Here is a 23,458-nt window from a genome sequence, read left to right as displayed (position 1 = left end):
TTATCATATTGCATTGTGCAATGGAACGAAGTCTAATTTACCCAATGTATTAAGATGCTAGTGCTGATTATCTAAATGATTTTAAAAAAATTGCATTCTCTTGTGTGAATGTTTACTTCAATAATCCCATCATGTGTAGATTAATTTAGTAAACAGCAATTTTCTTTTGACGTTATTTAATAACTGAAGCGAATCTGCACACCTTTTTGTTTGTGAACGTTCTCAAATGCTTTATTTTCAAACCAACCTCATGGTACTACCTGGATTGGAACCCAGGGTGTCTTTGTGATGCTGAACCTTCGGCTTTAGCTACCTCCTCTGTTGCTTTGACAATCGCAGCACCTGTTTCCTATTAATTGAATCAACCTTCATAGGCCTCTTTCCGAGTGCTGAAAGCTGTCGGACCCTTGTTCTTGATATCTGATCCCTTACTATAGTATTTGGTTCCAGTTTCTGACTCACATCCTGTTGCCCATCCAGTACTATTTTAAATGCCACCAACATTAAACTGCTCACGTATGACACCCACATCATTGCTACAGCCTGTTATTTAGAGAAACTTTACATCTGGGCTTACCATCTATAACAGACAAGGGCTCATTAACATTGAATGATCTTGCCAGTCACTAAGCATATTGATTTTCTCCCCGACATAAAACCAACATGTGTTTTTTACATGCTCCTTTTTTGGTGTGTTAGGCAGCTCAGTGAAATGAATGGGCCATATTACTACAACTTGCACTAATGCATGGCATACCACCAGGGGCGGACTGACCATTCGGGCACTCGAGCACTGCCCCCATCAGGGTTGCCAACCTCAGTAAAACCAGGGACAGTATGTATAAAAATCTGTGTTTTAAAAAAAATCCCAAGATTATAGCTGCCCCACCTCTCCAGTACCTTTTCAGTGTGTGTATGTGTATTCTGTGTGTGTGTATACTGTGTGTGTGTATATTGTGTGTCTGTGTATGTATACTGTGTGTGTATATTGTGTGTCTGTGTATACTGTATGTGTGTGTGTATACTGTGTGGCCCCATAATCTATTGCCTGGGCCCCATAATCTCCTATTGCCCAGGGGCCCCATAATCTCCTATTGCCTGGGGGCCCCATACTCCCCTATTGCCCGGGGCCCCATGAGTTGTCAGTCCGCCCCTGCATACCACACGTTAATGTAAACTTGCTAACATAGCATAATAGTGTGCTGGGCCATCTTAATAGCACCTTGGGCCCCTGGGCAAAGTAATGCTCTGGGGGCCCTACAATGATGACAGTGCAGGTAAACAGACATTAAGTAGGTAGGAGGCAGACTGCCTCCCCTTTACATCTATCACTCTCAGTGCCATCATTGGGGCAGCGTGGGCTCAAGGACCAGCTGCTTTGGAGAACGTGCAGGACCCCCCCATACAGCTGGGGCACCTGGGCAGTGCCCAGGTGTGCCCTCTCATTAAGACAGCCCTGAATTAGTGTGAATGGGTCTTTACACTTGAGTAAACCACACCTTTTCAAATTAGCTTAAAGGAATTGGCACACCTCTTGTTATTATTCATTTTATTATATGAAAAAAATAAATGTTACTGGAAAAAAAAACTAGAAATCAGACTGCTTGTCATTGGCAACCGCTCCACTCTTCTTTGCTGCTGGAGTACACTTTGGATGAAAACTTAAAACATCAAATGCACATTCCTTTCTTTATTTCTATTTAATGGCTGTTATAATAAAATATTTTTACAGAGACCAAAAATGTCCAAGTTAGTGCAAAACATTTTCACATGCACCCAGGAGGAAGGAAAAGGAGGAGGAATATTCTGTACACAATGGACAGGTCAGAGGCAATGGGATATCATCAGCATTTTCCTTCCAAACAGCATGCCACATTTCTCTAATCATATGGGAGTGTCAACCCCTTGTGCAGTATGTGGTGGGAGCATAGGGTGTTTTTCCCTTCTTGTCCTGATCAGAATCTGGGACTTGTAAGCCTGTTTCAGTGCTGGATTATTAGGGCATTTTAAGGATTGGGTAGAGGTGCTGAGCAGTTGGCAGTGTCTTTTTTGCAGTCCAAGGCTTTAAAACAGGCATGAGGTGGAAAGGGTTTACCAAGAGCTTTGGGGATAAAGGTTTAGGGTGGTTGTTTCATAGAAAACTAATACCCATGCAGCACCAATGCACAGAATAAGACACTGGTACAGGAAGATCCTATATACACAGCAGGTGAGGTGCAGGCAACTTAAACGGACAAGTCAAGGAAGGGATAGTGACTACTGTACCCTCTTTTTTTAGGGACACGTGGTTTCTTAAACTGCTAATCCCCCCCACTGCCAGGGTGCAGTTAACTGCCCAGCAGTTTGATGCAGGACATGGGTTAAGGCCCCCTAACCACTGTGCTTATGAAGTCCAGCAGGTCAAACATTAACACAATGGCACATATAAACGCAGCCCTTGGTGGTGTGTATTTGTGTACACCTTATCCATGTCACTGCCAGAAAGGCAGATGAGCATTATGCAGAGCTTGGCAAGCACTGTTGGCAGTGACTTGGTTAAATGTGTTTCAAAATGAATTTTTTAAAATATTTAAACTATCTACAATCTGGGCCTGGGGTGAAAGGCAGTAGAAAGGGTATTATTGTCATTGAAGGTATGGAAGATGGACTCTACCTCCCTAGCTGCCCTCTTCAGGAGAGCGAGTGTCAGATTTGAGTTTGACAAATTCTTTGGCCACCTCATCATTGTTGCGCTGTGACAAAATTCTTAAAATAGTCAGTCCTGTCTCGTCCATATGAATACGTCGTCCAAGTGGCAGCCAGCAGGCACAGCTACCTCTTTGTGCTAGGTCTCTCAGCTGCATAACAGCTGTGCCTACTGTTCGGTCTTCACGTGCAAAGCAGTAATCTTTCACACACACCTGAAGTTCATAGCATTCTGGTCCATTTTCATTCCCCAGTGTACTACAAGAGGTAAAATAAAGGGTTAGACATAATTATAAAACAAAAACCTAAAATACTCTAAGCATTTAATTGCGCATCACATTGTTTCTATAATAATGAGTTACATAGTTACATAGTTGGTGAGGTAGAAAAAAGACAAAAGGCCATAAAGTCCAACCTGTGTGCTAACATATTTAAAATGTTATTGTAGCTGGATATGACAATAAAATAGATGATGGTATTTTAGGTACAGGTGTTACAGAGGTAGCAGAGGGACAGCTGGTTATGGTCACAGTAAATCAGATGCTTTAACACTCATCCAAGGGGCTTCCTCAGTTCTAAAAAGTGTCAGGAACATACCCCAGCACTTATGCCGCGTACACACGATCGGTCCATCCGATGAGAACGGTCTGATGGACCGTTTTCATCGGTTACCGATGAAGCTGACTGATGGTCCGTCGTGCCTACACACCATCGGTTAAAAAAACGACCGTGTCAGAACGCTGTGACGTAAGACACAACGACGTGCTGAAAAAAAGTTCAATGCTTCCAAGCATGCGTCGACTTGATTCTGAGCATGCGTGGATTTTTTGTGCGTACTAACGATCGTTTTTTTTTTCTATCGGTTAGGTACCAATCGGTTAAATTTAAAATAAGATTGCTTTTTTTTAACCTATGGATAAATAACTGATGGGGCCCACACACGATCGGTTTGGTCCAATGAAAACGGTCTATCAGACCGTTCTCATCGGATGAACCGATCGTGTGTACGCGGCATCACAGTCACATGTTACTTTATCTTAAATAAATCACTGTGGTTTTATGAATTGTATCTAGACAGATGTTGACTGTGAAAAATGATGAAACCCTGTTCTAGTTCACATAGTTGCAATGGTGTCACTGTGTTGGGGACATGTGTTAATTGTACAAGTTACACAATAATGGTGTGAATTGTTGTTCATTCTCAGGGGTAAAGATGTTAAAAGGGCATTATGCCGTTCACCCTCATGTGCTGGGCCATGTGTTTGTTGATCAGTTTGTTGACCGTGCAGGTTTAGGAGATATTTCCAGTACCTACAGGTAAACCTTATCATAGGCTTACCTGTAGGCAGGGCCGGCCTTAGCGGTGTGCGAGTCGTGCGCCCACACAAGGCGCCATGAGCAACAGGGCGCCGTGACTGTTAAGTCCTGTGGCCAGTAGCAGCCGGATTTCTCCACTCGCTCTCGCTGTCACGATATGCGATGTGCTTTGAGCCAGTGGGTGCTCTGTGATTGGCCGAACGGCCATGTGCGATGTGCGGGGCATGCTGGGAAGCAGACATGGGGGTCTGTGAATGGCCATGCTGAGCTGGTGCTGGTCATGTGTGGAGGCGGGGGCGGAGCTGCACTGTGGATTAGATGATCGTGCCTGCTTGCTTGCTCCCGGAGTCCTGCCTCCCGATGTGTGTCGCCTGAGGGCTCATCTGCCAGGTCAGTTTACCCCCCCTCCTCTGTGTCACCCCCCCGGGGAGTAGATATTGGTCTGGGGAGAGGGAGGGAGCAGCCAGAAAGTCAGTGTGTAACTTGTGATGCCTCCATAGTAAAATGCTGGGCCTTATACTATAGGGGCTCTGGTGGACTACAAGGCCCAGCATTTTACTATAGGGGGCTCTGGTGGACTACAAGGCCCAGCATTTTACTGTAGGAGGCATTGGTGGGACTAAAATGCTGGTCATTGTAGTCCACCAATGCCTCCTATAGTAAAATACTGGGCCTTGTAGTCCACCAGAGCCCCCTATAGTAAAATGCTGGGCCTTGTAGTCCACCAATGCCTCCTATAGTAAAATACTGGGCCTTGTAGTCCACCAGAGCCCCTATAGTAAAATGCTGGGCCTTGTAGTCCACCAATGCCCCCTATAGTAAAATGCTGGGCCTTGTAGTCCACCAATGCCTCTATAGTAAAATGCACCAATGCTGTAGTGTCTGTGTGTATTGTGTAGCGGTCTGTGGGTAGTTTATTGTGTAATGGTCTGTGGGTAGTTTATTGTGTTGTGGTCTGTGTGTATTGTATAGCGGTCTGTGGGTTGTTTATTGTGTAATGGTCTGTGGGTAGTTTGTGTAGCGGTCAGTGTGTGTGTATTGTGTAGCGGTCAGTGTGTGTGTATTGTGTAGCAGTCAGTGTGTGTGTATTGTGTAGCGGTCAGTGTGTGTGTATTGTGTAGCGGTCAGTGTGTATTGTATAGCGGTCTGTGGGTAGTTTATTGTGTAATGGTCTGGGTAGTTTATTGTGTTGTGGTCTGTGTGTATTGTATAGCGGTCTGTGGGTTGTTTATTGTGTAATGGTCTGTGGGTAGTTTGTGTAGCGGTCAGTGTGTGTGTATTGTGTAGCGGTCAGTGTGTGTGTATTGTGTAGCAGTCAGTGTGTGTGTATTGTGTAGCGGTCAGTGTGTGTGTATTGTGTAGCGGTCAGTGTGTATTGTATAGCGGTCTGTGGGTAGTTTATTGTGTAATGGTCTGGGTAGTTTATTGTGTAGTGGTCTGTGTGTATTGTATAGCGGTCTGTGGGTTGTTTATTGTGTAATGGTCTGTGGGTAGTTTGTGTAGCGGTCAGTGTGTGTATTGTGTAGCGGTCAGTGTGTGTATTGTGTAGCGGTCAGTGTGTGTATTGTGTAGCGGTCAGTGTGTGTGTATTGTGTAGCGGTCAGTGTGTGTGTATTGTGTAGCGGTCAGTGTGTGTGTATTGTGTAGCGGTCAGTGTGTGTATTGTGTAGTGGTCAGTAGGGATGAGCCGAACATACCCGGGTTCGGTTCGCATCAGAACGTTCGAACAGACCGCGGGTTCGCGCGAACATTTAGAACCCCATTGAAGTCTATGGGACTCGAACGTTCGAATTCAAAAACGATCATTTTAAAGACCAATATTCAATTTAATGTTGGTAAACGTCTTTCAGAACCCGGGTCTTGCCCCAGGGAACATGTATCAATCGAAAAAAATATTTTAATAACGGACGTTTTTGCGGAGCAGCGATTTTAATGATGTTTAAAGTGAAAAAAAAAAAATGAAAAATTCCTTCAAATATCACACCTGCTGTGTGTCTCTAGTAGTGGCACATGTTTAGAAATGTCCCTGCACAACATTAAATTATTATAAGAACAAAGTAATTTAATACTGGTTGCGCACGTGCTGTGTGGGAACAATATCTCGATTATTTTAGGGGTGGTGGGGGGGTGGCATTATCTTTTTGGGAAAGCAAAATTGTAGAAAAAAGGGCACCCCTCAAACATACTGTAATTGTAGCGCAACAAAGAGCCACGTGCAAAGTATTGCATCAAAAATTGTTATTAGGCGCCCTTGTTACACAGGGGCATAAAAATGTGTCCGTATGCGCAACATAACACTGCAACCCCTCCCAATATCTGTAATTGGAGCGCAACAAGGAGCCACGTGCAAAGTATTGCATCAAAAATTGTTATTAGGCGCCCCTGTTACACAGGGGCATAAAAATGTGTCCGTAGGCGCAACATAACACTGCAACCCCTCCCAATATCTGTAATTGGAGCGCAACAAGGAGCCACGTGCAAAGTATTGCATCAAAAATTGTTATTAGGCGCCCCTGTTACACAGGGGCATAAAAATGTGTCCGTAGGCGCAACATAACACTGCAACCCCTCCCAATATCTGTAATTGGAGCGCAACAAGGAGCCACGTGCAAAGTATTGCATCAAAATTTTTTATTAGGCGCCCTTGTTACACAGGGGCATAAAAATGTGTCCATAGGCGCAACATAACACTGCAACCCCTCCCAATATCTGTAATTGGAGCGCAACAAGGAGCCACGTGCAAAGTATTGCATCAAAAATTGTTATTAGGCGCCCTTGTTACACAGGGGCATAAAAATGTGTCCATAGGCGCAACATAACACTGCAACCCCTCCCAATATCTGTAATTGGAGCGCAACAAGGAGCCACGTGCAAAGTATTGCATCAAAAATTGTTATTAGGTGCCCCTGTTACACAGGGGCATAAAAATGTGTCCGTAGGCGCAACATAACACTGCAACCCCTCCCAATATCTGTAATTGGAGCGCAACAAGGAGCCACGTGCAAAGTATTGCATCAAAAATTGTTATTAGGCGCCCTTGTTACACAGGGGCATAAAAATGTGTCCATAGGCGCAACATAACACTGCAACCCCTCCCAATATCTGTAATTGGAGCGCAACAAGGAGCCACGTGCAAAGTATTGCATCAAAAATTGTTATTAGGTGCCCCAATGTGTCCGTAGGCGCAACATAACACTGCAACCCCTCCCAATATCTGTAATTGGAGCGCAACAAGGAGCCACGTGCAAAGTATTGCATCAAAAATTGTTATTAGGCGCCCTTGTTACACAGGGGCATAAAAATGTGTCCATAGGCGCAACATAACACTGCAACCCCTCCCAATATCTGTAATTGGAGCGCAACAAGGAGCCACGTGCAAAGTATTGCATCAAAAATTGTTATTAGGTGCCCCTGTTACACAGGGGCATAAAAATGTGTCCGTAGGCGCAACATAACCCTGCAACCCCTCCCAATATCTGTAATTGGAGCGCAACAAGGAGCCACGTGCAAAGTATTGCATCAAAAATTGTTATTAGGCGCCCTTGTTACACAGGGGCATAAAAATGTGTCCATAGGCGCAACATAACACTGCAACCCCTCCCAATATCTGTAATTGGAGCGCAACAAGGAGCCACGTGCAAAGTATTGCATCAAAAATTGTTATTAGGTGCCCCTGTTACACAGGGGCATAAAAATGTGTCCGTAGGCGCAATATAACACTGCAACCCCTCCCAATATCTGTAATTGGAGCGCAACAAGGAGCCACGTGTAAAGTATTGCATCAAAAATTGTTATTAGGCGCCCCTGTTACACAGGGGCACAAAAATTGTGCCTTAGGCCACGTGCAAAGTATTGCATCAAAAATTGTTATTAGGCGCCCCTGTTAAACAGGGGCAGAAAAATTAGGCCTTAGGCACTGGTGGCGGAGCACAGAAAAACAAAATTTCTTACTAGCTAACAGCATGAAAAGTGAGGAGGAGAAGGATATTCCATCAGCAGCACAACAGGACAGTCACTCAGCATCAGCAGTCTCAAAGGGATCTGATATTTCAACACAAAATTCTTATTCAGTAACATCAGCATCAGGTGCTTGGTAGCCGGTGTTGATCCAAGCCTGATTCATTTTGATGAAGGTCAGTCGATCAACAGAGTCGGTGGAGAGGCGTACCCTGTGATCGGTCACAAAGCCTCCAGCAGCACTGAATGTACGTTCTGAAAGAACACTGGATGCAGGGCAAGCCAGTAGCTCAATTGCGTACTGTGCAAGCTCTGGCCAGTGATCCATCCTCAAGACCCAGTAAGCCAGAGGATTTTTCGTGGGGAAGGTGTCCAAGTCGGATCTTGCCGCTAGGTATTCCCGGACCATGTAAACCAGACGCTGGCGATGGTTGCTGGAACCGGTCAGACCTTGGGGCTGCGGACTAAAAAATTGTCTGAACGCATCGGTCAGACGGCCACCTTCTCCACCGCTCCTTCTCTGACTCACCGAAGCCTCAGCAAGACGTTGTCCAGGGCCAGGTTTTGGTAATCCCCCCGGTTCTGGGAACGCATTGCACAGACCCTTCTGCAAGGCCTCCCGCAGTAGTTTCATCTTCTGCTCCCTCTGCGATGGCAACATAAGATCCGTTACCTTACTCTTGTAACGTGGATCAAGGAGAGTTGCCAGCCAGTAATGATCCCTCTCCTTGATAGCACGTACACGAGGATCCTTACGCAGGCTTTGCAGAATCAGGGAGGCCATGCAGCGTAGGTTTGCAGAGGCATTCGGGGCACAGTCCTCTGGGTCACTGAGGACGACAGGATCCTCAGCCACCTCATCCCAGCCACGTAAAAGTCCACGTGTTCCTTGGGACTGTAAATGATCCCTTGAAGACTGCTGCTGTTGATGCTGAGTGCTAGGCTCCACCTCCATGCTGCTGATACAATCCTCCTCCTCCTCCTCTTCCTCATCCTCCTCCTCCTCTTCCTGTGTTCCAGGTGGGCAAGCAGGAACAGTGTCTGGATAAAGGGGGCCTTGAGAGGTAAGGAAGTCCTCCTCTTCCTCCCTCTGTTCTGCCTCAAGGGCCCTGTCCATTATTCCACGTAGGGTGTGCTCCAACATGTGAATAAGCGGGACAGTCTCACTGATGCATGCACTGTCACTGCTCACCATCCTCGTGGCCTCCTCAAATGGTGACAGGACAGTGCATGCATCCCTGATCAAGGCCCACTGGCGTGGTGAAAAAAACCCAAGCTCCCCTGAGCCAGTTCTGCTGCCATATTGGCACAGGTACTCATTGATGGCCCTCTGCTGCGTGTGCAGCCGCTGCAGCATGGCCAACGTAGAGTTCCATCTGGTGGGCATGTCACAGATTAGGCGGTTCTTGGGCAGGTTGTATTCCCTCTGGAGGTCTGTCAGCCGAGCAGTGGCATTATATGACCTCCGGAAATGCACACAGACTTTCCTGGCCTGCCTCAGGACATCCTGTAAGCCAGGGTACCTGCCCAAGAACCGCTGCACCACCAAATTGAGAACATGCGCAAAACAGGGCACATGGGTGAGTTTTCCACGTCGCAGGGCAGAGAGGAGGTTGGTGCCATTATCGCTGACCACCATTCCAGGCTTCAGCTGGCGTGGCGTCAACCACCTCTGAGCCTGCCCCTGCAGAGCTGAAAGAACCTCTTCCCCAGTGTGGCTCCTGTCTCCCAAGCACACCAGCTCTAGGACCGCATGGCATCTCTTGGCCTGCATTCCTGCGTAGCCCGTCGTACGCCTACGGAGCACGGCTGGTTCTGAGCCAACATCACCACAGGAAGAGGCCACAGAGGAAGAAGAAGAGGAGGGGGTGGAGGAGAGAGGTGTGTCACAAGCAGTTGTAGTGTTTTGGAGGCGTGGTGGTGGAACAACCTCCAAAACTACTGTGCCTTGACCTGCGTCCTTCCCAGCTGCCAGCAGAGTCACCCAATGGGCCGTAAAAGACAGGTAACGTCCCTGTCCATGCCTGCTGGACCATGAGTCAGCGGTAAGATGCACCATACCACTGACCGCCCTGTCCAGCGAGGTATGGACATTGCCTTCCACATGCCGGTAGAGAGCCGGAATCGCCTTCCGTGAAAAAAAGTGGCGTTTGGGTACTTGCCACTGAGGTACTGCACATTCCACAAACTCACGGAAGGGGGCAGAATCTACCAACTGAAAAGGTAGCAGTTGAAGTGCTAGCAATTTTGCTAAGCTAGCATTCAACCGCTGGGCATGTGGATGGCTGGGAGCGTACTTCTTTCGGCGCTGCAGCAGCTGGGGCAGGGAAATTTGTCTGGTAATATCAGTAGATTGGCCGGATGTACTACCACTACTACGTTGTGACACACCTATTTCTACACCTTCGGTGCAGGCTGCAGAGAGGACTAGGGGTCTAGTGGGGTTTGAGGTCACAGAAGGGCAAGGGGAGGACCGCTTTGGTCTTTGGTGTGGGTCTTTCTGGTATGCCTGCCAACGAGCTGCATGGCAGGTCGACATATGTCTGGACAAGCATGTGGTGCCCAAGCGGGTGATGTTTTGGCCACGCGAGATACACTTGAGACATATGTTGCAAACAGCAAAGGTAGCATCTGATGGACAGGTTTCAAAAAAGGCCCACACCAAAGAACTTTTGCTGTACCGTTGAGACACAGCAGCGCCACGTAATGCAGTTGGTGTACTGCCCTTAAGCTGACCCCTGGAGGTCTTCCTGCCTCTTTGAAGATGTGCCTGTGCCTCGTCCTCTTCCTCCTCCTCCTCTCTCCTACCAGGCACCCAGGTAGAGTCAATGACCTCATCATCCCCTCCCTCCTCATCATCACTGGCGACAACCTGGCAGTATGCTCCAGCTGGGGGAACATCACTCCCAGATTGTTGTCCCTCTCGGCCACCCCCTCTCCCTGGGCTCACATCAATGCCTTCCTCTATCAGTGTTCCGTCATCGGAGTCTTCAAAACGCTGTGCATCTTCAGCTAGCATGTACCCAACACTGTGTTGAAACAGTTCGGGGGACTCCTCAGGAGGACACGGTGGGACTAGGGAAGGATTGTGTGATCCCATTGTGCAGAGGGTAGAGGACGCCTTGGCAGCTGCTTTGCCAGACAAACTATAATCAGTCTGTGTGAGAGAGGATGAGGAGGATGAGGACGGCTTGGTCATCCACTCAACTAATTTCTCAGCATGTTGAGGCTCAACACGGCCAGCTCCCGAAAAGAAGGACGAGCGGCCACGGCCACGTGCTGAAGAGGATGCACCACATCCATCACCAGCGTTACCTCTAGATGCAGAGCCTGCTTGCCCTCGTGACTCTCTGCCTCTCTTTGTCCTTCCAGCCATAGTTATGCGTTCAGGTGTTATGTAACGAAATAGTCGCTGTCACACCAACTGCGTTCAGATGGTATTAAACAGCAACCACACAGTAAGAGCGACTTGGCTCAAGTGTAAAGTAACAAAATAGTCGCAGTCACACCAACTGCGTTCAGATGGTATTAAACAGCAACCACACAGTAAGAGCGACTTGGCTAAAGTGTTATGTAACAAAATAGTCGCTGTCACACCAACTGCTTTCAGATGGTATTAAACAGCAACCACACAGTAAGAGCGACGTGGCTCAAGTGTAAAGTAACAAAATAGTCGATGTCACACCAACTGCGTTCAGATGGTATTAAACAGCAACCACACAGTAAGAGCGACTTGGCTCAAGTGTAAAGTAACAAAATAGTCGCAGTCACACCAACTGCGTTCAGATGGTATTAAACAGCAACCACACAGTAAGAGCGACTTAGCTCAAGTGTAAAGTAACAAAATAGTCGCTGTCACACCAACTGCGTTCAGATGGTATTAAACAGCAACCACACAGTAAGAGCGACTTGGCTCAAGTGTAAAGTAACAAAATAGTCGCAGTCACACCAACTGCCTTTAGTTGCTATTAAGCAGCACGCACGCAGTAATAGCGACTGCGGTCAAATGCGATTTAACAGCACGCACGCAGTGACACCAACTGCCTTTAGTTGCTATTAAACAGCACGCACGCAGTAATAGCGACTGCGGTCAAATGAGATTTAACAGCACGCACGCAGTGACACCAACTGCCTTTAGTTGCTATTAAACAGCACGCACGCAGTAATAGCGACTGCGGTCAAATGCGATTTAACAGCACGCACGCAGTGACACCAACTGCCTTTAGTTGCTATTAAGCAGCACGCACGCAGTAATAGCGACTGCGGTCAAATGCGATTTAACAGCACGCACGCAGTGACACCAACTGCCTTTAGTTGCTATTAAACAGCACGCACGCAGTAATAGCGACTGCGGTCAAATGCGATTTAACAGCACGCACGCAGTGACACCAACTGCCTTTAGTTGCTATTAAGCAGCACGCACGCAGTAATAGCGACTGCAGTCAAATGCGATTTAACAGCACGCACGCAGTGACACCAACTGCCTTTAGTTGCTATTAAACAGCACGCACGCAGTAATAGCGACTGCGGTCAAATGCGATTTAACAGCACGCACGCAGTGACACCAACTGCCTTTAGTTGCTATTAAACAGCATGCACGTAGTAATAGCGACTGCGGTCAAATGCGATTTAACAGCACGCAGTGACACCAACTGCCTTTAGTTGCTATTAAACAGCACGCACGCAGTAATAGCGACTGCGGTCAAATGCGATTTAACAGCACGCACGCAGTGACACCAACTGCCTTTAGTTGCTATTAAACTGCACGCACGCAGTAATAGCGACTGCGGTCAAATGCGATTTAACAGCACGCACGCAGTGACACCAACTGCCTTTAGTTGCTATTAAACAGCACGCACGCAGTAATAGCGACTGCGGTCAAATGCGATTTAACAGCACGCACGCAGTGACACCAACTGCCTTTAGTTGCTATTAAACAGCACGCACGCAGTAATAGCGACTGCGTTTCTGTGCAATTCAATAGCCCAGTTGCATTAACAGCGACTGCGCTTCTGTGCAAATAAATTGCACACGTGCAGTAACAGGTAATGCGTCTGTGTGTGCAATTAACTAGCACACGTTAAATAACACAGAATAATTATATTTAAAGTAAATCCCTAATGCAGGCAATACAACACGTTAGAGCGCTGCATGTAGAACAATCTCCTGCCTGACAGATACTAATAGATAAACTAGCTGAGCTGTACAGTTTATAAATATATTGACAACGCCTAAGGATGTGAATATATTCTCTACAAACTGTACTTTTAACTACTCTATCTATCTATCTATCTATCTATCTATCTATCTATCTGGTTAAGACACTGTGTCTCTATCTCTCTATCTCTCTCTGTCTGACTGACTGATCTTCTCTAGAACCGCCAACACACTATACTAGGCAGCCGTGCAGGCTGCCTTTTATAGTGGGGGGCGTGTACTAATCCCCCTGAGCCATAATTGGCCAAAGCCACCCTGGCTTTGGCCAATTATGGCTCTTCGTTTTTTGAGCGCTGTGATTGGCCAAGCATGCGGGACATACAGCATGCTTGGCCAATCATCAGCGCTCAACGCCCCAGTGAATTATGGGACGTTTTGTGTCATTCGAATTTGGCGCGAACGACCCGTTTTGTTCGATTTTCGACGAACGATCGAACAACCGATGTTCGATTCGAACATACGTTCGAATCGAACGCGGAGCTCATCCCTAGTGGTCAGTGTGTGTGTATTGTGTAGCGGTCAGTGTGTGTGTATTGTGTAGCGGTCAGTGTGTGTATTGTGTAGCGGTCAGTGTGTGTATTGTGTAGCGGTCAGTGTGTGTATTGTGTAGCGGTCTGTGGGTAGTTTATTGTGTAACGGTCTGTGGGTAGTTTATTGTGTAGCGGTCAGTGTGTAGTGGTCTGGGGGTCCATCCGTAGGTAATAGTGGTGTAACTAGGTATACAACCACTTTAATTAAAACAGGGTTTCATATTTTTTCACACCCCTATGAAGCTTTATTGTGGTCCACAAGGTGGACAATCTTGCAATCTTTTAGGGTATAAGGGAGATAACAGAAGATGGACGGGCTTACAATCTTTTAGAATATAATTGATAGATGCAGAAAGTTAACAAGCTTACCATCTATCATGGTACAAGAGAGGATACAGAAGGTGAAAAAGCATACAATTGTTTAGGGTATATTAAAGGAGCTTGCAATAATTTTAGATATAAGGGAGGATACAGAAGACAAAGAGAATGTAATGTATTAGTATAAAAGAGCTACAGAAGGAAGAGCTTACAATTAATTGAAATATAAGTGTGAATACAAAGAGTGGAACAACTTAAAATCTATTAGACCCCTTTCACAGGGGGATGTGCAAGCTGCCGTATGGGACGGCGTGCGTCTTAGGGTGGACCACAGAGCAGGGTCGTCGCACCGGAAGTGACGTGGAGTACGGGAACGAACCAATCGGATTACGCGTTTCACAGCCTCCGCTGTTTCCTCAGATCCATGACGTCCAATCAGGGAGGACATATTATATAGGCTAGTGAAGCCTGTAATAGGTCAACTAATACAAAGGCAGAGAGAAAATATATATACAACACAATCAATGTTGGAGTTCGTTCCCGTACTCCACGTCACTTCCAGTTTCGATGACCCTGCTCTGCGGTCCACCCTGAGACGCACGCGGTCCCATATGGCGGCTTGCACATCCCCTATGATTGTTCGGCCTATTGGAACACTTTACCATCAGCTCCCACGTTCGCTGAAGACTTCTGCTGGGGACCAGGATCTGCCTGACACCATAGAGACAACGGACCATAACTATATATATGCCTGATATTTCCTACATTTTGTGAGTAGCCATTTGGCTGTTTGTTTACACAATTTTATTAAAAGTTCTCATTCTACTGCACTTAGATTGGCGCATCCTTCTTTCTCTTTTGTACACATTTTCAGAGCCTGCTTCTGCTTTGGGATTGCTGCCGCTAGTGTTATCTTGGACTATATGGACTAATATTACTAATTAATTTTTATATTTACCTCATTAATAATTATACATTTTAAGTTTATGGGCCATTGTTGTCTATGCTCTGATAATCCTGCGCTATCTAACTATTTTTTCAGCGTCTCAGCGAGCCAGTGGGACGCTGAGACGGTTGCTCCCCACCCCTCCACAGCTCAGCGCTCCAATAAGCGTGGAGGAGCAGAGCAGGAGAGATGCTAACTGGCAGTCAGCAGCTCTCATCTCAGGAAGGTGAGAAAACCGAGTTATCGGCGGTGTTCAGTGGCTCATTTCTCAGTGCAGAGTCACCAGGGGACAGCTGCAGCATCGGCTATGAAGAAGCACTAAGGCATAGTGCGAAACGTCAGCTTTTCTTTTGTTGTGCTGTTTTTTGCTGTGGCATGTATTTTGTGATTTTTAATTAAAGGAGGAGTTTTTTTGGAGTGCGGCTGTCCCAGCTTTTTTCCTTCATCCTAACCTGCATTTTGATTCCACTGCCTGCACCCTTGGCTCGGACCACAGGAATCAGATTACCTGGTTCTCTTTGAGCGGTTACCCACTCTCTCATTGCAGCATCGGTCTGATGCTGCATCCACCTAGGTAAGTATGATTATCCAAAAAATAAAATAAAAAATTCTCTTTTAACCATGTATGCAATTTTTATCATTTATTTCTATTGCTCAGTTTAAATGGCTCAGGTTTGACAAGTTTCATTTAAGTAATATTAACATTTTTATTGTTAGGATTTGTGCTTGGTATGTGATCATGATGTTTGTAGGCATACTCACAATTGGAAGCTCTCGTTGTATTTTGGGGCCCAACTATTATTCTTAGATTTTGTAGTGAATTTTCTCTTTTTGTCACTCAGGTTTGGACCAATCATGTTTACCTCAATGAAAGGGCGGAAAATCCCAGAAGTTTGCCATTTCAGATCATTTGCAGCAACGACTTAAAAAAAAAAAAACAATTGTAAAATCTTGCAAAATGAATTTCATATGTTTTGGTCAAATACAATTCAAGCAAAACTGAAGCAGCTGCCTATAGCAGCAAACCAGATTTCAAACATACAGAGAATCTGACTGACTGCTAATTGTAAATTGCCTCAGCTCTGCTCCTGTTTTTCTATATCAATCCTAGTGTACCTGCAGGGCCCCAAATTAGTCTTAGTTTGAAGCTCTTGTTCTGAGCTCAGGACTTGGGTACATCTGACCAAAATCTCTTCAATATACTAAGGCTCAGGTTCTGTTGTAACCTATATTTTTGGGACATGCCTGTGACTGAACATGGCATTCTATTTAAATTTATTGTACAAGGTAACTGCCACTTAAACTCGCTCACATTCACATTTTTCTCAAATTGGCCAGAAAAGGGTCCTGTTCCTAAGCCCAGGAAAGAAGGAGTGGAGAAGAGCCATGCAAACAGGTGAGTGTGGTATTTTAGCTAGGAAAGACCCACATGAAAAAAGAGAGAGAGGTGTACTGCTTGTCTAGAATGCTGATCTTGTAAGAAGCTAAGCACTAACCCCTCCATTGTGCCTCAGGGACAGTGCTGTCTGAATGATTCAGACATAAGAGTGAAAAGCAGCCTTAGGCCACCCTCTTGTGTGTTGAACTGTGCCTGTGTGGGGACACTACTATCTCTGGCAGAGCTTTTTCCACCCAACCCCACCATTTCACTGTCAGCTTTCTCAGAACATTTTGTCAAGAATCGTCTTTCCCACCCACTAAGTGCTTTAAGTCAAAGCCTCTCACAGGTGGGAAAGAGAAGGAATGCCTGTCCTATTTAATACAATGCCTCACTGACTTATACTATTGTTTTTAACTCATACATATATTATTTTCAAACTTTCTTCACTATTTTCCCCAGGGATTTTTGCTGCTTTATAAAGCCCTTGGTACTTTCAGGTCCAGTTACAGGGTGGGTCACCACTGCGAACAGTAGGTGAACTCATCATGTACCAGTACTTTCTGAAGAGGTAGTGCTACATACATAAATAGTAAGTTTCATTTCTTGTTCTGAGAGACTGCAACTACTACTGACAACTCAAAGTTCATTATGTGAACCTTTTTCCAAGCTGTACACCTCTGATCATCACCGTTGACAAGTCTTTCATAATAAAGTATATTTAGTTATCTCATTAGTCTGCTTTGTAAAATCTGTTGGCTTTCAGTGCCATGTGGGTTCTTGAACAAGTAGCAATAGGTATTTAATTTTCTTACCTTTGACACTGATTTTGTGCTCCCCTGTTCCAGGATGGGTAAAGAGTTCTACATGAATGGAAACCTCTCCAACAGAATCATCCACTCCAGATCCTGGCAAATGCAAACATAAGAATACTTAGCATATCACCACAGAACCATAGGCACCAGGCTTTTCTGAGTATAACTGCTGACAGGGTCTAAGAGGTTTATAAGCATTAAACAGCACCCGGCAACCTCCTTTAGAATATACAAATTATATTAGTTTAGTATACTTACACCTGCCAGCAGTCAATTCAGTTTTGGTTTTGTTTACTGATGAGCTGGGTTACAATTTGACTTGTAACTCAAGTCTACCAGTTTACACTTGTGACATTATATGGGTCCACTGCAGTCTATCCATGCTTGCTTGGTGCAACATGCAACGTAGTCTTTTCTTTCTGCTTTAAACTGAAAGCATGTGTTAAAACACCCACCCCAAACTCTATCATAATGTGTTACTTTTACACACCTGTAGGTTCCACTATAGATTTCTTGTTATCTTATTAACATTTACTTTTTCCAACTTGGTCTAAACACTCTCATTATATATTTCATAGTTTAAGAAACAATACTGATAAAAAGTAAATTTGGGCTAAACCAAACTAATTTACTGCATGCTTTCTACAGGCAAAGAATCATCTTGCAGTGTCTTTCAAGACAAGCTTCACAATCAGTTTTTAAGATAAGAGTCCCAATAGCGTGCTATATTATATCACCAGTAGCAAAGGAGTTAATACTTCAGTCCCACTTATACAGGTAAACAAATTGCAGCAATTTTGCAGATCTGACATCAGTGTGGTTAGAAAAAAAATATTTCCTTGACATACTGTTGTAGTATTTTCCTAGGAGGTCACTAAAAAAGTTCACAGAGTCTATAATTGCATTCAATTAGTTAGTAATTTAGTATCTTTATACAATTCAGGGATGCATGAGAATAATTAAAGGTTACTAAGCACAGCTACAGTTCAGACAGACACAACAAATAAAACATAAAACGTTTTTGTTTTCTATGTAACAAACAACACTGCAAAATGAAGACATGGTATTAACTGCTGACAAGTGGGACTGGAGTTTCTACATGCTTAACCAAACCCCTCCACTACTTCTCATAAGCCAGAAAAATATCTCTAGCTGAAAGTGAAAATGATTAATTTTCCTAGCAATATAGGACATGCTTCCAAAACCTTTGCGTCAATGACATACCCTTTTCTGGATAAGTCTCTTCACTAAGAGTAAACCTAATACCTTTTCCACCATGGACTGAGGGATAAAGGAAAGGAAGAAAGAAGAGATGGAAGATATGTAAAGTAGAAGGTGCAGGTCGACATGAAAAGAGGATTATTTTACTAATGTTAGCATAAATATGTTACCATAGGGCACGAATCAAGCGCATATTGGTTAAAATGTGTGACATGTTTTTCTAGATGGTTTTAAACTGTACTGGGAAATATGTCTGGTCTGTAACAACAAGTGATATTTTAAAGCTTGCTTGGGTATAGAATGACTATTCTTTGGGAATGGTAGTCATATGATAATCAAGGTAAATGGTTCTTTAAATTTTTTAATTTTAAGGCGTTATTGTGACTGAAATTGCTAATTGTAACATATTTTTATCTTTTCCTGCTGCTGTCTTTAGGAAACACATTACAACAAAACTTCAAGAATCAGTTTAAGAAGGTAACTTTAGATATTATATAACATATTTTTGGTCTGGTTCATCTTCCCTTTGTGAAACTGATTAATTTAATTTGGAGTGATCATTTCTTATGGCCAGTAAAAATACAAGAAAATGATTACCTTCTTTCTGAACAATTTGAAATATTGATATCTTTCTTTGGGAAAGTCCTAAATCATTCCACCATTTAATTACCTCCAATTGTTTGATAACTATTAAATATGTTAAATTCTGACATTTTTGAAGTTTTTTTTATAGCTATTGTAGGGTGTTAGCATTCAGTTTTCTTCATTTCAATGGTAACCAATTACCCACTGTACTTTTTAATGGGTTGCAGTGAAATAGGCGGGATCACATGGCATGCTGATTCCCTTCTCTTTGGTATTAATAGATTCAACGCTTTTAATTAAAAGTGATTTTGAAACCTCCATATAGTAACATTAAGTTGGGATTTCTATAAAAGAAACAATGTCAGGAACTTTCTTTTCCAATTATCTGTTATCATAGTGCTGTCTGTGTACCGGTAAGGTAGATTCACCATCTTTGGTGGATCTTACTTGACAAAGTCGTTTTTACTCTAAAACATTGATTCCCACCTCCACTTGATCCCGCTTGAGTGTCCGCATGTAAACTGAAGGTTTTTTTCTGGTATCTATCCATGTGTATTGATGTTTGTTACTTTCTGTGCTTTTAGCATGGATCTACTCTCTGTTCTAATGAAAATGTATATGATGCTTGTAGCATTTGTCTAGATAGAGGGACTAAGGAGAGATCATGTGCATGTACTATAATTTACTTTTATGTTTTTTATGAGGTTTTCCTTAATAAATATATTAAACTTGAGAAGTTAGCTGTCTGAAGTGCTGTCTATTTATTTACAGTGACCACTGTCTCTGGAAGCGATGGGAAATCCAAAACGTTAAAGCTGTCACCAAAGAAAGGAGTGAGAGTAAATTTTCCAAAAGTGACATTTTTGTTATGAGGGGAATTCATTAATTTTTTAGAGAGTTGTTCTCATTTCCTGTTGCAACTCCAGGACAGGAAGTGGAGGGAAATGTCCACACTGGGACACAGAGAGTAGGAGATAAACTAAGTAGGGCTTTTCTACTGTATCCAAAACTAAATAAAAGCTTGGGCTATTACTACATTTTTTGGGGTTATCACCAACAAATACAATTTGAAATAGCTAGCAAAGTAGGTATTGCAGTAAATGAGAATCTACCAAGTTTTTAAATGGCCAAGTGTAAAGCTGGGATTCACATATTTTGGTGAAAAAATCCTTATGTTAAAAAACAAAGGGGTCTAATTCATCAATGTTTTCACTTAAGATTCACACAACTTTCATGCATCTTTTAATTTAATATTTTGTAAAAATGTGTGAATCTTGGTGAAAGTGATGTGAACACATTTGTGAGTAGACCTGAAAGCGCTACATTTTTTTACAAAGTAGGTGATCTGCAAAGTAGCCTAATTTTTTGCCTTTGTGGAATGATCAAACATTGTCAGATGACATATGTTCTCCAGGAAATCTATGTGCAGCCTTTCTGGAGAAAATCTCTGTCAAGTGGGGCTTATGCCGCGTACACACGACGTGTGTGGGCTCCAGAGCATTTTTCACGACGTACAAAAATGGGCATTAAAAATTTAGAACATGCTCTAAATTTTCACTTCGTTTTTAACGTTGTAAAAAATGGTTGTGTGTGGGCTTTAATGACGTGAAAAAAAACGTGCATGCTCAGAAGCAAGTTATGAGACGGGAGTGCTCTTTCTGGTAAAACTAGCGTTCGTAATGGAGATAGCACATTCATCACGCTGTAACAGACTGAAAAGCGCGAATCGTCTCTCACCAAAGTTTTACTAACACGAAATCAGCAAAAGCAGCCCCAAGGGTGGTGCCATCCGAATGGTACTTCCCCTTTATAGTGCCGCCGTACGTGTTGTACGTCACCGCGCTTTGCTAGAGCATTTTTTTTTTCTCGATTGTGTGTAGGCAAAGTCGGCTTAACAATAATCGGTTTGAAAAAAACTTTGTGTTTTCTAGACCATTAAAAACGGTCATGTGCATGCGGCATTAGCCTTGACTGATGTTTAACTGATACAGTCATTTTCAGCATAGCACAGTATTTTTGTACTATAGTGTTCACTTTGTCTTGTCTAACATGATCATGAATGCAACATCAACCACGAAGCAGCTAGCTTTTATTTATCTAAATCAAGCTTAGTAACTCAGCTCTTATTTTTAAATGTCAATATCTTACATGTACTAGTTTTTTTTTTAGATGTTTAACTGATAGTCTTCATGTATTTATTAAATTTTATGAATATGAAAAAATCTAAAACCTAGTATATAATGTTTTTGTGTATTTGCAAAAGTTTAGTTAATGCAGTGATGTTGCCATCAAAAGGTTCATTGTGGACTGTTGCAGCTGGAGTATAGCTTACATATTGATTGCATAAAATAGGGATTTATAAAAATGAGTAATGGTTTTCTGTGTTTCAGGGACTCCAAAGCGACTATTACATAAAGCAAAGAACACAAGGATAAAAGACATGAAAAAATATACATAGATATAAGGCAAAAAACACAGAAAAACAACATATAAAAACATGGTGTGCATGTATCCTTCTTACTCTTCCAGTATTTAATTTCTGACCATGCACCACTGTCATCATGTGATCCTACCCCAATGACTGTAATCTGAGTCACATAGAACATTGTAGTACCTTTTACATTCGGCTTAACAAAATTGTTATGTCTGTTTAGTACATCTAAACACAAACTAAAATGTTTTGTTTTACTACGTGTCCTTGGCATAAAACGTTATGTAAAGTGGCTTAGAAGAATGACTGCTTTTTTTCGCTTTAAAGTAACTGAGTATTATTAATTCAGTAGGGTTTCCCTTTAAAATGTTCATAGATTTCAGTGAATCTGACTTAAATTGCCTTGGGGAATATGGGCATATCATATGGTATGTATGCATAGCATAGCACAGCATTCTACATAAAAAAGCAGTAGGCATGTTTTTCAATGTAAAAACATCGGAAACTATTATTAGTGTCATAAAAAAAAAGCTAGTGTTACCACCATATTCCATGGTAAACCTATAAGTACATTTTCCACCAAAATGCTATATCACAAACCAGAAAAATCTGATGCAACATTACAATAGCAAGAATTTACTTTGATGCGTAAAATGAATCAGTTTAAAAAAATATAAACTATAAGCACTGGAAAACAATGCAATCAGCATAACACATCTAAAAAAAAACATACTAATGTACATAATGTGTATTTCTGTTATGGATTATGTGTTTTGCTTTGATTGTGCCATGGTTTTTTATACAGACCAACTGCTAATTTGGTATTGGTGCAATGCACAAGTTAATCAGTTTTGATAGTAACATTTCTCTGTTGTTTTCAATTAGGAAATAAAAAATGAGGAGTAAATAAAAGATACACAATAATGATAAAACGGATATATGTTTTCTGTCAAAGTATTACATCACCAAGAATGTAAAAAACAGTTAAAATGATTATATAAAACATATGAAAAAAGTCTTACCCTGAGCAGTCTGTGTTTGGACAAAGGTTTTAATGAGTGTGTCCGTTGCTTGTGTATATAGAGAGAGTGCATAGCGCAGAGACTGCAGGTCAGGACTTTTCTCCAAAAAAGTCTTTTTAAGACCAACACCTCCAGCGTGGAAATATTGCTGTATTAAAAGAAAAGAAGGTACAATGAGTGGCACAACAGTCACCAGTCACCCTGACAAAAAAACGGAATCAATGTCACTGCCATTAATGCATTTTGGATCACCAATATTCCTAGAACCAAAACTAAAGGCTGTGCTGTGACTTCCCCTCAAACACTGTTACTCAGAAAATTGGCAATTATTGACAGCAGGTGAAGAAGCCTGCATGACACCAGGGAATTGTGGCCTGCATGACACATTGTGGAGATACTGGTACAAATAAAGGGGACAAAAAGGACTAGGGGCGCACAGGGCAAGAACATAACAGCCAACTAAAGATTGCTGGCTACAACCTGTAAGTGTTCACATGCAGTGGCTCACAGTGGTATGAATTACAATTTTGGGGTAATGCAGGGTTTGTCCTGAGGTTTAGCTCTGCACTATAAACAGGTGATACTAAAGTCTATTTCTTTGCCTAAAAATAAACATGTTATACTTACCTACACTGTGTAATGGTTTTGCAGCCCTGATCCTCCTCTTCTTAGATCCCTCTTTGGCTCGCCTGGCCCCCCTGACAAGTGCCTCCACAGCAACCAGCTTGCTACAGGGGGCTCCAGAGCCGAGCCACAGCTACAGTATGTGTGTCCATTCAGACATGGAGCCGCGGTAGGCTCCGCCCCCTCTCCCCTCTCATTGGCTCATTGACTTTAATTGATAGCAGCGAGAGCCAATGGCGCTCTGCTGCTGTCTCAGCCAATGAGAATGTAGTCCTAGGCAGCCGGGTCTCTCCTGTAACATCGCTGGACAGAGGTAAGTATTAGAGGGGCTGAGGGGAGCTGCTGAACACAGAAGGTTTTATATGTTACTGCATAGAATGCAGTAAGATAAAAAATGCCTCTGCTTTTACAA

At 43.3% G+C, this 23,458-nt stretch overlaps 1 protein-coding gene across 19 annotated transcripts in view; it reads right to left on the bottom strand.

Moving 5' to 3' along the window:
- Positions 1 to 1,670: 1,670 nt before the first annotated feature.
- UNC13A (unc-13 homolog A) overlaps positions 1,671 to 23,458 on the bottom strand; it is a 211,055-nt gene continuing 189,267 nt past the window's right edge. For 10 of the 19 annotated variants that reach the window (XM_040322605.1, XM_040322606.1, XM_040322613.1 and 7 more), the window contains 4 exons: positions 22,423 to 22,570; positions 17,164 to 17,256; positions 15,733 to 15,892; positions 1,671 to 2,943 (listed from right to left, as the gene is read on the bottom strand). In XM_040322605.1, the coding sequence (XP_040178539.1) occupies positions 2,658 to 2,943; positions 15,733 to 15,892; positions 17,164 to 17,256; positions 22,423 to 22,570 (687 nt within the window). In that variant the 3' untranslated portion in view covers positions 1,671 to 2,657. Of the gene's footprint in view, positions 2,944 to 15,732; positions 15,893 to 17,163; positions 17,257 to 18,387; positions 18,445 to 22,422; positions 22,571 to 23,458 lie in introns of all 19 variants that reach the window. The other 9 variants (XM_040322600.1, XM_040322603.1, XM_040322601.1 and 6 more) reach the window with 1 other exon arrangement.

This window comes from Rana temporaria, chromosome 1, assembly GCF_905171775.1.
Source record: "Rana temporaria chromosome 1, aRanTem1.1, whole genome shotgun sequence".
Taxonomy (NCBI): domain Eukaryota; kingdom Metazoa; phylum Chordata; class Amphibia; order Anura; family Ranidae; genus Rana; species Rana temporaria.
The sequence above is the reverse complement of the archived record's forward strand: the minus strand, read 5'-3'. Positions and strand labels throughout refer to the sequence as shown.